This window comes from Anguilla anguilla, chromosome 16, assembly GCF_013347855.1.
Source record: "Anguilla anguilla isolate fAngAng1 chromosome 16, fAngAng1.pri, whole genome shotgun sequence".
Classification (NCBI taxonomy): domain Eukaryota; kingdom Metazoa; phylum Chordata; class Actinopteri; order Anguilliformes; family Anguillidae; genus Anguilla; species Anguilla anguilla.
In genome coordinates this window covers 11,141,849-11,155,890 of record NC_049216.1, presented here as the reverse complement: position 1 = coordinate 11,155,890, position 14,042 = coordinate 11,141,849, and the positions used below count along the sequence as shown (strand labels likewise).

General features: G+C 44.8%; 1 protein-coding gene across 2 annotated transcripts; it reads left to right on the top strand.

The window, feature by feature from the left end:
• Nucleotides 1-748: 748 nt before the first annotated feature.
• LOC118215619 (AP-3 complex subunit sigma-2-like) lies at nt 749-9,699 on the top strand. Of its 2 annotated transcripts, none has more exons than XM_035396517.1 (6): nt 749-1,106; nt 1,704-1,795; nt 2,727-2,838; nt 5,176-5,247; nt 7,060-7,167; nt 8,679-9,699. In XM_035396517.1, the coding sequence occupies exons 1-6, from the start codon at nt 1,038-1,040 to the stop codon at nt 8,802-8,804; spliced, it is 579 nt and encodes a 192-aa protein (XP_035252408.1). In that variant the 5' UTR covers nt 749-1,037; the 3' UTR covers nt 8,805-9,699. The 2 variants fall into 2 exon arrangements, with proteins under 2 accessions (XP_035252408.1, XP_035252409.1); XM_035396518.1 differs by lacking the exon at nt 749-1,106 and adding an exon at nt 1,181-1,600 and having other exon boundaries at nt 8,679-8,815.
• Nucleotides 9,700-14,042: the final 4,343 nt, after the last annotated feature.

Below are 14,042 nucleotides of genomic sequence, written 5' to 3'. Positions count from 1 at the left end.
GCAAATTACATATTACACATGTCAAAAGTCAATGCATCTTCAACCACATAAACTATGAACGTCAAAACAAGTTTAAACTATTCAACTTGTGTACATCAATGTTGCACAGCCACTGGTTTATTCATAACAGTCTTTAAATATTTTAAACAAATTTAGTTTGGGATTTTAACCTTCAATTTCAATAGCTCTTAGCTCCTAGAACCTTAAAACCACATTTAAATTGTTCTCAAACAATGGACACAGGTTGCACAGCCTTTGCTTCGTCCATTTTCATCTCATGCAATTTTATATGAATATTTCAAAGTTAGGAATTTCAATAGCTTTTTGGTCACATGACCTAGACACCCCAAATCCCTATTGGATTGCTCGCCGAGTACTGTCACATGTTGCACAGCCTTTGCTTTGTCCATTTTCTTCTCATGCTTCTCAAGGCTGTGCAACCTGTATGCATGACCAGTGGACACTCTGAAAGTAGTTTGAGGTGTCTAGGTCATGTGACCAAAAAGCTATTGAATTTCCAAAATTTGAAATATTCATATAAAATAGCATGAGATGAAAATGGACAAATCAAAGACTGCGCAGCATGTGTCTGTAATCGGTGAGCAATCCAATATGGATTTGGAGTGTGTAGGTCATGTGACCAAAAAGCTATTGAAATATTCATATAAATTGCACGAGATGAAAATGGACAAAGCAAAGGCTGTGCAACCTGTGTCTATTGAAATTGAAAGAATTTGTAATGTGTAATTTGTTGACGGACCCTAGCCTCCTGCATCGACTAAGCGGAAAGTAGGGTAGAGTCTGGGAAATAAGACGATACGAGACTGAATATCTGTCTGAATGCCTGAATATCCAACGTTGTGACGCCTGTTGCATTGTATCTCTAAACCCCGGGACAAAGCGGGGAAGGGTGTCCGAATATCTGTTGAATATCCAACTTGAAACCAACTTCACCTCGGTTGTAGCTCGCCAGCTGTAGCGGCAACGGTACACCTGGTTCCATAATCAGTTAACGAGAAGGTCGATTACCGGCGAATATGATCAAGGCAATTTTAATCTTTAATAATCATGGGAAACCGCGACTCATCAGGTTTTACCAGTATTTTGTAAGTAGCACGTGCTGTCTATCCAAGCTAATTAATTTTGACGAAATAATCATCGAGCTAGAAGGTTAGTTATCTTTGATTAGGCTATTAACGTCACTTGCATGGCAAACCCGTGTAGGCCAAACATTTCATTTACAAGTTACCGTTGTAACAGTTTTAAAAAGTCGCATGAATTGCATTGTTAGTTTGCTACGCGTGTAACTTTAATGTATCTTTCCTAAAGGATGCATATCTATTGATTATGTCACTTGTGGCTGGTGTGCTGATACTACTGATGCACACCTGAACACATCGTAGCCTATGCACCCGAATATTAGTTTATTTCTTGAAATCAAAGACACAAAATTCTGTTTGAAGTAGAGCACATTTGGCCTCCGGTGGGCTCAAGTTCAATGTAGCGATGTCTATTAGGCTACAGTATATTTTTCAAGTGGGGTTGTTCTCAGAAGTAGCCTAATTTAGACCGTAAATGCTGAAATATTTTATTTGGATGCGTAAGTCAAATTATCGGTGTCCATTATTAGCCCAACCAAATGGTTTAAATGTAGTCATATGCCCAGTGCCTGCTGTGTATTTGATCAGATTATTTTTTCCCAGGCTGAAGATATGCAGCAGCAGATTATACGAGAGACCTTCCACCTTGTGTCGAAGAGGGATGACAATGTGTGTAATTTCTTAGAGGGCGGAAGGTACTGTATCTGACTAATAGCTATATCACTGGGTCAACTCCAGTATAATTGCACTAGTACAAAATCTTATTGAATGAACTCACAAACAACGATTGCTAGCGTGTTGTCAACACGCTTTGAATTTTTTTGTCCTCGCTCGTATCTTTGTCATTTTTCACTTGCAATAGGCTGTTTTTATTATGTTTTATTTACCCAGGGTAGGTTCACTGAGCACGGATTCTCTTTTGCAGGAACGCCCTGCTTCACACTCATACACATTCACACCTGGGAGCTGCCCAGTACAACCACAATCCTCTGAGCTGCTCAGTTGGCCACTGAGCAGCTCCACTGGAGGAAGAGAACATTTTTTAGCCAATTAAATCAGGGGATGATTAGGTGGCAAGTTTTTTAGCCAGGACACCGGGGAACCCCCCTACTCTTTGCGGCTAGTGTCATGGGATCTTTAATGACCACAGTGAGTCAGGCCCTCGGCATCTCCTACAGCACTGTGTCCCCGTCACTGCACTGGGGCATTGGGGGTTTATTTGACCAGAGGGAATATTGCCCCCTGCTGGCCCACCAACACCACTTCCAGCAGCAACTCAGTATTCCCTGGTGGTCTCCCATCCAAGTACTAACCAAACCCACACCTGCTTAGCTTCAGCCAGTCGGCAGGAGCAGAGTGCATGGTGGTATGGCTGCTGGCTATGTGCGTACTTCCGAATGACTCAGGCTGTTCCCGGTTAATCTGATAGTTTTAGAGGTCATGTTCCCTCTCAATGTCACCTCGCATTGGCACAGTGTTGCGTATTTGGAACTTCTCCACATTTTCATCTAACTCGTAATTCATCAACAAGCCACTATTTAGTGTATCGACTCTATCGAGTCGATTGAGGCTATTTTTCTGTCTGATGTCATAGTCAAGACAAGTATCTTTTTGCTTTTTGTGCAGTTTGATCGGTGGCTCTGACTACAAGCTGATATACAGACACTACGCCACGCTTTACTTTGTGTTCTGTGTGGATTCTTCTGAAAGTGAGCTCGGAATCCTAGATTTGATACAGGTAAGGACCTCTGACTGGAGTGGCTCTCCACACAAAACACCAGGTGGTCTGCAGACTCAAAGAAGTAGGCCAATATGTTGTTCATTTATGCACATTCCAGCATCTTGAGAGTAGTAACTTAAATTTTTTTTATCGGGGAGTGTCTTATACAGCACTATATGCAAACAATGTATGCCATCCCACCAAGTCACGCCTTGGGGGGGGGTGGCATTCTCCATACCTATACAGCACCGAGAGTTTGGCACTTTTCAGGGTTCCCTACAGAAATAACAACAATGACCACAAACTTTCAGCCCTTAAAAACATTAATTTCACTAAATTTTGACCCCTTGTCAACAGATAGAAGTACTCTGTGTTTTTGTATGCTGAAAACATGTTTTTCATCTGATACACATGCACAAAAAGCGTACAGTAGAATTGCAGTGATGGTATGATTGTGTGTTGCAGCATCAGTTGTGAAGCAGTAGGGGGCAGTAGTCTTCTGTGCCTGTTTTCTGGCTAAAAGCACAGAGCTGACTCCAGTGATTTTTTTCCCTCTGGTTTTCTGAGGCTCTGTTAATAGGAAGTTAACTGTGGTTTAAATTTTCCCGGTTACTAATGCCTGGGTATGTACATTGTTTGGATTAATTTAATTCTGTGTTTATGCAAAGAATGATATTTATGTTTAGCCAAGGCTTCAGCTGAGCTTGTTAAGGCATATTTTACAGCTGTGCTGAAATCCACTTGTTTACACCGCACATGAATTGGCATGCTGGCTCACAAACAACAATTTTGATGGCACTGTGGTGTAGCTGTTTTGGTAGGATAGTGATAAATTTGCAGCTCTGAATTCTTACTTTGGCATTAATCTGATACTGTGCCTTTAAAAGCCATGTTTTAATATAATATTTTACGTTTGCGTTTTTATGATGATGATTCCCTGGTGTACTTTGTAATCACAATTTAAATGTGAATAGCCTATATTCAGTCAGTCACATGAAACAGCATGCTCATTCGATTGGCCTCAGCCCAGAAAGCCTTGGTTGGTGCCATTTCTGCTTATCCGTTTCCTTGTAGACGCAAGTGTGATGCTATTAGTGGTAATAAATATCTATTGTGGTAATCAGTTGATACTGAATGTTTGCGGGTTTAATTCTCCCAGTTTCTCCAAACCCCCCCCCTGTCATTGGTGGGATCCTTTTTATTTGTGCGGTTTGACGGAGGAGAGATTTGCTGAAGTGCAGCAGATTGTAATTCCCTGCCTGTTTGGACAAAACAATTTCTTTCCTGTGGCCTCATTGCATGATTCGACTTTTTTTAATGAAGCTAAATGGTATGTTTTTGAGGCACGGATCAATACTACACAGTTATGAGAAGTGATTCCACTGAAGACAGTATTGTTTTCATCAACTAAGAATATGGCAATTTTTTTGTCTATGCCCAGCTTTTTGATAACTACGGCGAAGACAATAATGTGACAAAAATGCCTTTTAGGAATGATGACGGTGACTAATTTGTTTTCCATGTTAAATGAGGAAAATAGGACAAAAGGAAAGTAAACTTGAACCCAATAAAGATGCTGTGGCAGGGCCTGAAACAAGCAGTTCATGCTGGGAAAACCTGGTAATTTGTCTGAATTAAAGCAGTTCTGCAGAGAAGAGTTGGCTAAAATTCCTCCACAGTGATGTGAAAGACTGATCAAATTATAGGCAGCATTTGATTGCAGTAATTGCTGCTAAAAGGTGGAGAAAGAAGTTTAAGTTTAAGGAGGCAATTACTTTTTCACACAGGTGATATGGGTGTTTGGTAACTTCTTTTCATTAAATGACATAATGCAACATGCAGTGACGCTCAATCCTGTTTGCGATACCCTGCGGACACTGTACGCATTGTAATTTTGCATGATCAAAGATCACATGACTGAACCTTCAAGACCCAGCGTCTGGTGATGTCTGGTGGTCGGAGACTTCAGGCAGCCATCACATGCAAAGGATTTTGCAACCAATTGCTAGATATCATGACTTTTTTCAGATTATGTCAATTTGTCCAATTACCTTTAAAAAGGGCTGTAATTCCTGCACAAATCATCCAAATGGATGTAAATGCTGCTCTGTGTACTTTAATGTCATTGTTTCAAATTCATTGCGCTGGAGTATAGTACCAAAACAAAAAAATTATGTCACTGTCCCCGTACTTTTGCATTTAACTGTATATGTAACCCTCTAACAGGAAATCTATGGCTGTCCTCTTTGGGCTAGTTTACCATGCGACCATCATTTGAAAATGTCATGCTTTATTCCTTCTTGAAATTCATTTATTTGGAATCTATGCATTTGTTTTCCCCTCGACTCTTTATAGGTTTTTGTGGAAACGTTGGATAAATGTTTTGAAAACGTCTGTGAACTGGACCTTATCTTCCACATGGATAAGGTATGTGCAGCACATCGATGAAGCACAGAGGCCTAGGGCTATAAACATGGCGTACTGTTTATTTAACCGTACTACTGAGCCATTTTTATCAAGGATGTTTGAGGGTAAACATTACCATTTGTTTGAAAGCTTTTAATTAAGCTGCAAGGGAAGAACCTTGTCCTGATTCAAGTTCCTGTTTATTAGCTTACATATACACTACATTTCCCAAAATATGTGCCCCTTCTAATTAGTGGTTTTGGCTATTTCAGCCACACACCCATGGCTAACAGATGCATAAAATCAAGCATACAGCCATACAATCGCCATAGACAGACATTGGCAGTAGAATGGGTCGTACTGAAGAGCTCAGTGACTTTCGACGTGGTACTGTCATAGGATGTCACTTTTCCAACAAGTCTGTTTGTCAAATTTCTATCCTGCTTGAGCTGCCCCAGACAACTGTAAGTGCTGTTATTGTGAAGTGGAAACATATAGGAGTGAATGGTGCCAACTCTAAAGTTTGGTGGAGGAGGAATAGTGGTCTGGGGCTGTTTTTCATGGTTTGGGCTAGGCCCCTTAGTTCCAGCATACAATGACATTCTATAGAATTGTGTTCTTACAACTTAGTGTCGACAGTTTGGGGAAGGCTCTTTCCTTTTTTCAGCATGACGTTCTATGTGTATATGTATGTGAGCGAGTCAGCAAGTGTGAGATGAAGTGCTCTTAATAACCTGGAGTGTGAGATGAAGTGCTCTTAATAACCTGGAGTGTGAGATGAAGTGCTCTTAATAACCTGGAGTGTGAGATGAAGTGCTCTTAATAACCTGGAGTGTGAGATGAAGTGCTCTTAATAACCTGGAGTTCATTGTTTCTGCTATCAAATTCTTATCCAGCATTCAGTTCATTCATTAAATAACAAAAAAGAAAACCTAAGCTAGGTAGGACAAAATGACTGAATGAATAATTGAATGATTATGTAAAGCACAGAAATTCTTGTCAATGTCACAGAGAGGTCAGCAGAATAGTGGCAGAAAATCAACACAGTGCTATTGTCCCCGTGTCTCTCACATTCTTAATTGTAGGCAATATAATTGCGTTCACACCCTGTTGTGTGGTTTGATAACGCCATGAGAACACTGCCTGGCCTTGTTCCTGCTGTTTTGGAGATAATACGATTAAGAGGGATAAAAAGTTTGCTCATCGTATCAGCTCATAATCACGAGGCTCACGATGAAGCCTTGTGACGGGTTTAGAACCCAGTGTTCCGCAGCTGCCGATTTGCATATAATAAATCACGTCTGTATTAATAGTTCTGAACTCACGCACTTTGAAGATTAGCACGGCGGCTTTTTTTGGTTTCGAAAGCACACAACAGTCAAGCCAAGAATATATTGCTTGGATATTTGGCTCATAAAAAAAAAAGTACGCCGTGTTTTAACACTTACCGTAAGGAAAAAGCGGAACAGTAAAGATGACAGATGTGCCAATGAAGTACTTGTGGCACAAGAGGTAGTTGAAGGGGAAAACTTGTTGTCACACCCAAATGAGATTCCTCAAACAAATGTATTAATGACTACTCCTGTGCATGTATTGAACAAACAGTGGTGAACCCAGTGGAGAGTGACTGTTCAGTGAAAAGGTTAAAAAGCTCATTTGTAGCTGATGGTTTCCTTCCAGAATGTCCAAAAGAGTCGGCATTCCAACAGTCACTCCACTTTCACTGAGGTGCCCGCCCGCAGCTGTTTTACATGCAGATGTATGCGTGTGTGTGTGTGTGTGTACGGGGACACACTTGTGGGGACACTGAGTGTGCCTCGTGCTGTCCCGCAGGTGCATAACATCCTACAGGAGGTGGTGATGGGGGGGATGGTGCTGGAGACCAACATGAATGAGATTGTGGCCCAGGTGGAGTTCCAGAACCGCACGGAGAAGTCGGAGGTGAGTCGCCATCGACATAAATGAGCTGAACTGAGACGAGACATTGTAATGGTGCCATGCAAACGCAAATGTGGTCAAGGTTGATAACGAGCCTTAACTACGGGACAGATTTTAAAAATGAGGGAAAGAAAATTTTTTTATATATAAACAAAAAAGAAAAAATCAAGATAAAAATTGGTTTAAAATTGCCTCAGTTGGCACACATTTGCTTAACAGAAAATAGTATTGCCACAAAAACTCATTAAATAAAATAACTGTCCAAGCACGTCAGATACAGGTGAGCATTTGGCGAGCTAGTCAATTAAAATGAATGAATAAAGTTCTGAGCTGGCGTATAAACTGGAGTGCAGAGTGGGTCTCCAGGACCAGGTCTGAAAAGCACCACACTCTGATTATGTGATCGTCTGACCCTGTTAGCCGAGCGGCGTCATGTATGACCAGTGACCCAGATGAGCCGCCGCAGGGCAGTCATAATTCAGTCAGCGTTCCCTAAATCGTTAGTTTTGTTTCTTCGTTTTCCTCTGAGGAACAGGTCACTGCTTGCCGAAATGAAATTGAATGGTCCAGTTATTAGTCTGTTGAGTCATACCGCAGTAGTACCGATCTCTTTCGCCGTATAGCAGTGGGTTGGCTTCGGTCGCCGGGGAAACGCGTAGCCTTGTGCCACATGTGTCATGAGGCGCTGTGACCTTGGACTCTTGCACAATGTGAACCAAAAACTTTTTTTTTTCCTTTTGGTAAGGGAGTTTGAACAATCTGCCTCTTGTATTTTTTTGCTTTATGGAGATGGGTAGGAAGCAGAGAGGGTAACAAGATAAAGAAGGGATTGCAACTCAGGATGTGCCGTGGCGGGGGCTCGAACCCCCGCCAGCATGGGAATCGCTCATACAGGTCGAGAGTCAGTCACCCTAGAGATTCGTGCATATTTTTTTGTTAGACAGTTAAAGCAGGTCTGTCTTAGTTCCAGAACCAGAAACTATGCCAAAATGAACACAGATTTTATGCACAACAAATGAAATGTGTTCAAATCTAGAACACGTTTGTCGTTATTGCCTTGTACGTTTAAACCTCAGTGCTTGGCAGAGTAATACTGGCTCATGCCAGATACAGACTGATTTAAACTAGAAATTCAGGTTGCCTTTCTGTGTGTTTTTGTGTGTGTACATGTCCTGGGTTGCAATTTTGCTTGCTTCTGTTTGTGTGTAAATGTGGGTGTGTGTTTGGTTGGTTGAATGTGTGTGTGTGTGTATTGAATATGTGTGTATGTGTATGTGTGTGTATATGTCTGTGTATGTTGAATATGTGCGTGTGTATGTGTACGTGTGTGTGTGTGTTGAATACGTGTGTGTGTGTATCTGTGTGTGTATTGAATACGTGTGTGTGTGTATCTGTGTGTGTGTTGAATACGTGTGTGTGTTGTATGTGTGTGTGTTGAATACGTGTGTGTGTTGTATGTGTGTGTGTTGAATACGTGTGTGTGTTGAATACGTGGCACATCTGTGTGTTTGCAGGGAGGGTTCTCAGCGGCGCCAGCCCGCGCCATTTCGGCCGTGAAGAACATGAACCTTCCGGAAATCCCTCGAAACATCAACATCGGAGACATCAACATTAAAGTGCCCAGCCTGTCCCCCTTCTGAGCCGGGGGGCGGGGCCGGGGGCGGGGCCGGGGCTCGGCCCACACGCGGCCGGCGCACCGCTCCACGCGTTACTCACCGCGTTCGGTTCTGTTCGTTTTCATTCCGCGGGAAACGGTAAAAGGGAGCAGAACGGGAACGTTGCGCTGAGAGTGGGAACTCCGCCCTGCAGAGAAACAGCAGTCTCAGTAGGTCCGCCCTCTTTCCTGTCCTGTCATTCCAAACAGCTGTACTGTCGCGTATTGTGTAGGTTGGCACTAGTGCGGTCGCAGTATCGTGTATGTTTGTTATTATTGTTTTCTATGTTTATGTATTCTTGCTCTCTGCAGTCACCCAGGTAGCTTTAGGTTTGTCCATTCTGAGCGACCCCTGAAATCTGCCGGTTCTGTCTGGTGAATCTGGAGACATCGCTCAGGCTTCTGGCTCGTAACCAGGCCGGGTCTGGCACCGGCTCCTGCTGTTACCTATTTGGCGTTTTAGCCATCGGTCCCGCAGCCCTACCCGCGGAACGCTCCGCTCCAGGGTGCTGCAGCGCGGCCCTGGCGACCGGGAGGAGAAATGGCGTCACGGCGGGCGCGTGGTGACGGCGGGGACTCGTTGGCGTCCAGCCCCGACGGCGGGAGGAGTCCCGTGTGTTTGGAGCGTGTCGCCGCTTGTCGTCCCGCGGGCCCCGCTGGAACATCTGCGGACGGAGGTCCGGTTTCCGGCGGGGGCGCTTGTGCTCTCCGGGGGGGCTGAGCGTGCGCGGCAGGCGGAACAGCTGCTCTCCCCTCCGCGTGCCCGTGCTGGGCCGCCCGTTTCCCGCCGGTTGCTCTGGTCCCGCGGGCGTTGGGTCTGCCGCTGCTAAACAGCGCGCTCGGTGCTGCCCCCTTGTGGTGCGGTGGGGGAGACGGGGGGGGGGGGGGGGGGTTGCCGTAGATAGTCATGCAGTGGAGGACGCTGGTTGGAGCCGCCCATGCGGACACACTGGTGTCACGAGCAGCGGTAATTAAGGACTTGGGCTGGCAGTCTCAGTGCTCTGACAGGTGATGGCCACACTGAGCCCAGTCTGTGCAGGCTGTTCGGCTCACGTACAGGTTCCGGTAGACAGGATGCATTTATTATGTGTCCTCCTTGCCCCGTTTAAATTGTTCTTAAGGGGATAAATAAAGTTGGATTAAATAAATAAAGTGTTGGATTTAATAAGATTTCATCAGCACTTGTGTGCGCTTTACGGTGTGTACTCACTCCGTGGTGTGAATCTGTCTTCCTTTCCGGAAAAATGTGGATTTGGTGCTTTCCATGTAAAGCCTCAGAACACGTTATCTCACATGACACATGTAGAACATCAGTAGTATGTATGGATGTTGTGTACAGTCAAAATGTTTATTTTTAAATCTATTGTTCATAATGGCTGTAGAATTCTTAATCTTGTGAAATAAAGTTTACACCAGTCACTGTCTTCTGTACATTGAGAACTGCACCCTGAATACTACTTTGGTTTACACCTCAGTATTGAAGTTGACAATGGGGTGGGTTAGGGGGAGGGTTTTTTTATATGGACATCTTAAGCAACCTCTTGTGTGGAGACCCGAGTCGACGGCTGCAGTATAGGGACTCCTGTTCTTGGCTCCCTCTCACTTTCCTATGGTATATGAGTCTCTTCATTTTGAATTTTATCCAAAAACAGCCGGTATGGGTGCAGGTTTTTATTTTGGCCCAGCAGCACAATGACCGATTCAACTAATTAACTAATCACATGCTCTTCAGCCGAGACCTTGATGGGTGCAATCGGGTGCCTTAGTGCTGGGCTAAAATTAAAACCTGTGCCTAAACTGGCCCACTTCGGATAAGGTTGGGACACCCCTGCTCTAGGGGTAAGTTTGGGACACCCCTGCTCTAGGGGTAAGGTTGGGACACCCCTGCTCTAGGGATAAGGTTGGGACACCCCTGCTCTAGGAGTGAGGTTGGGACACCCCTGCTCTAGGGATGAGGTTGGGACACCCCTGCTCTAGGGATAAGGTTGGGACACCCCTGCTCTAGGGGTGAGGTTGGGACACCCCTGCTCTAGGGGTAAGTTTGGGACACCCCTGCTCTAGGGATGAGGTTGGGACACCCCTGCTCTAGGGATGAGGTTGGGACACCCCTGCTCTAGGGATAAGGTTGGGACACCCCTGCTCTAGGGATAAGGTTGGGACACCGCTGCTCTAGGGATAAGGTTGGGACACCCCTGCTCTAGGGGTAAGTTTGGGACACCCCTGCTCTAGGGATAAGTTTGGGACACCCCTGCTCTAGGGATAAGGTTGGGACACCCCTGCTCTAGGGATAAGGTTGGGACACCCCTGCTCTAGGGGTAAGTTTGGGACACCCCTGCTCTAGGGGTAAGTGCTGTTCTAATCAACCCGGTCAAGAACCATGGAACAGGCCCAACTTAGACCGCAAAGGTAATTAGCAGTGGAGCAGCATTTTACAGACACGCGATCAGGTACAGATCCAAATACTATGAAAACAGTGCACAGCGGTTAGGTCAAACGTACGACCATATTTCAGGGGAATGAAGGTGTAAGATCTTCTCTTTCCTCCTTTGGGCTGCAGTGCGGGGAATGTGAGGTCTTTTACATGGGTGCTTCAGCCAAGAATACGCCTTTCTCTCGACATGGTATCCGTGATTACTGTGCTTCCTGCCTGCGCAGATGTAAAGGTTTTCGTACGTAGGAATGCGTGGTCACATCCAGCCGTCCAGCTTTGTAGGGAAACACATGAGGGCACTGCGAGTCACATTCCTGTAATTCCTAACCCCAAGGAACAGAAGGACCAGGTGTTTGCAAGCTGTACAACAGTTCATGTAAGGATTCAGCCAAGGGGTGACGGCTGGAAGCTGATATCTGTTTAGCTAACTCTGGCGCTGTGTGCGTTGATGCTGCTGCTGACATGTAGATTGGTTGATTTTCCCTTTTAACATAGGAAGTGAACATGCTTAATCATCTTCAGTTCAACAATGGATTATCTGGTAGTACATTTGCCTCAAGTTCTGCTGGAAAGTTTAGCCCTGGAAAGGGAATTTTCCAGAATCACAGTTTGGTTGTGGCTGGACTCATTAAGAATGATTTAACAAGTACAGTAGTTATTTTGTGTCCTCTCACTCCTTCAAAAAAAGAAAACGAAATACTCTGTGAAACAGGTGTAAAAATATCACTTGTATAAAAAAAGTGTCATCTTGGCGGCTTTCGTCTTGGGTGAAGCCCTCCGTAATGTCTGCAGTTGAAAGTTTTTTTTGGGATTGACCCGGCGACGTGCAGGAGCGTAGCGGGTCACCGGGAAGGGCCGGCACGGCACGGCACGTGTGTGACCGCAACCGCAGCCGCGCATTCGACCCGGTCCTCCGGCCGCGAACGCCGCGCGGGGTCACGGGATCGCCCCGGGGGCTCGCTGGCGGGAGAGCCCTGCGTGAGAGCAGGCTCCGGACCGCCCCGTCCCGTCCTGAAGCTCCGCGCCTCCGCCTCCCTCCAGCGCGGTTTGCACCCCGCTCACGGAGAGCGGCCCGAAGCCGCTGCGCCGCCTTCCAGCCAGAGCCGTAACTCAGGGGGCCGTTCTCCCCCCCCCCCCCCCACCCCCCTCGCGCTGCGGGGCCGCGACGAGGCTCGCCTGAGGAGACCCCTTCCTGCTCCCCTCTCTCTGCGCGACTCTCCGGGTAAGTCTGTGTGGTCGCGCTGGCTCATTTTTCCACTTGGGGTTTCTGTTCGGTTGTGGGAAATGTGCGTTCTCCCTCGTCTCCAGTGAAAGAGCCAGCCTTTTTTTCAAATGTCAACTGGAACTTTTTAAGAGCTGAAAGCTGAACTTTAGGACCTACATATACTTACATGTGCACCCACACACATATTAATGTTTTGCTATTGGGCATGTTGTGATATGAACTTACCTTTATTACGTCATCATTAGTGAGAGTCAATGCGGAGAGCTAGTGCATCAAAACTAAGTCTGTGCAAAGATTTTAGCGGTTGATTTTACCAGCTGATTGTAAATCTCTTGTCTGGTGTTAGGGTCGAGTTTCTGAAATTTACACAGGTTTGGCAACTTTCCAGTTAAGTGGATAAAATTAGGAAGATATTTCAGTGCAAACAAGTGAATCTGTTCAAAGACATGTTATGGATATTTAATGAGTTGTATATATGGTGCTAGAACAAGCAAACACACACAAAAAAAAGAAATTGCAAAAGCTGCTGGGTCACAGGAACATATTAGGATTGGACATGACTCACACACTGGCTTGTATATATAGTGCCCAATAAAGATTTTTGTTCTTATATTGTTCCTGGTGGCAAAGGTCAAAGGGATCTTTTTCCCCCTAAGTACTTAAGCAGATACTATTATTCTCTCATTCCAGAGCAGTGCTGAAACAGGTTACAGCCAGTGGGGCTGCAGTCAGGAGGAGTGTGAATGCACGAAACATTAAACCAAGCAAATAGTTGCTTCAGGTGATATAATAACGAAAAGTGTGTATTCAAAATTGAATATGATTTTCATACAAGGCCCATTATATAAATGTGCATTCAGTGAAAGAAAGAGCAAATTGGGACCTGTGTAAATCAGTCCTTAATGTTCTGGCTTGATATTTAACTTCCCACCACAAGAATGCTCTCAATCAAGGTTCAGTTATGATTCGCCTTTAACCCTTTAAAGTAGGGATGCACCGAAATGATTGTTTTGGGATAACGTCAGGCAATACCGATTTGTTTCCATAAGTTCTATGAACACTGCTGTCAGAAATGAATGGAGCCCAATGGGGAAACTTGCTTTTTGAGCGAAAATCATAGATATCAGCAGGGGGCAACAGTACATCCGCTGCTGAGGTTGAGAACCGAAAGCTGGCCCCTCGCTCTCATTGCATAAAGTTTCCCAGACAACAACACAGCGGTTGACTCATATTTCAGAACAGCGCCCCACAGAGGCTCCCAAGGCAAACGATTATTGATTTCCAAATGAATAGATTTTCGGCATTTTTTAAAAAACATTTTGTTGACTGGCAGCCAACCATGTATGCACAATTATAGGGGAAACACTGAATATGGAAAACAAAGTGCAATTATATTTATATCTGACAGACAAATGAAAATCACCTCTTTAATTACAAATAAAAAAAATAGACTACTATTCGCTTGTTTTTGAACTATCGGCCGATAGCGATTGGTGGCCGATCAATCTGTCCATCCCGACTTTAAAGCGTAAGCTCACAAATGTGTGGTTAGAGTGTTCTTAACTGAA

Coding starts and splice junctions, on each gene's coding strand:
- LOC118215619 (XM_035396517.1), top strand. CDS start 1,038: ATGATCAAGGCAATTTTAATCTTTAATAATCATGGGAAACCGCGACTC. Junction 1,796..2,726: donor AATTTCTTAGAGGGCGGAAG/GTACTGTATCTG, acceptor CTTTTTGTGCAG/TTTGATCGGTGGCTCTGACT. Junction 2,839..5,175: donor GAATCCTAGATTTGATACAG/GTAAGGACCTCT, acceptor GACTCTTTATAG/GTTTTTGTGGAAACGTTGGA.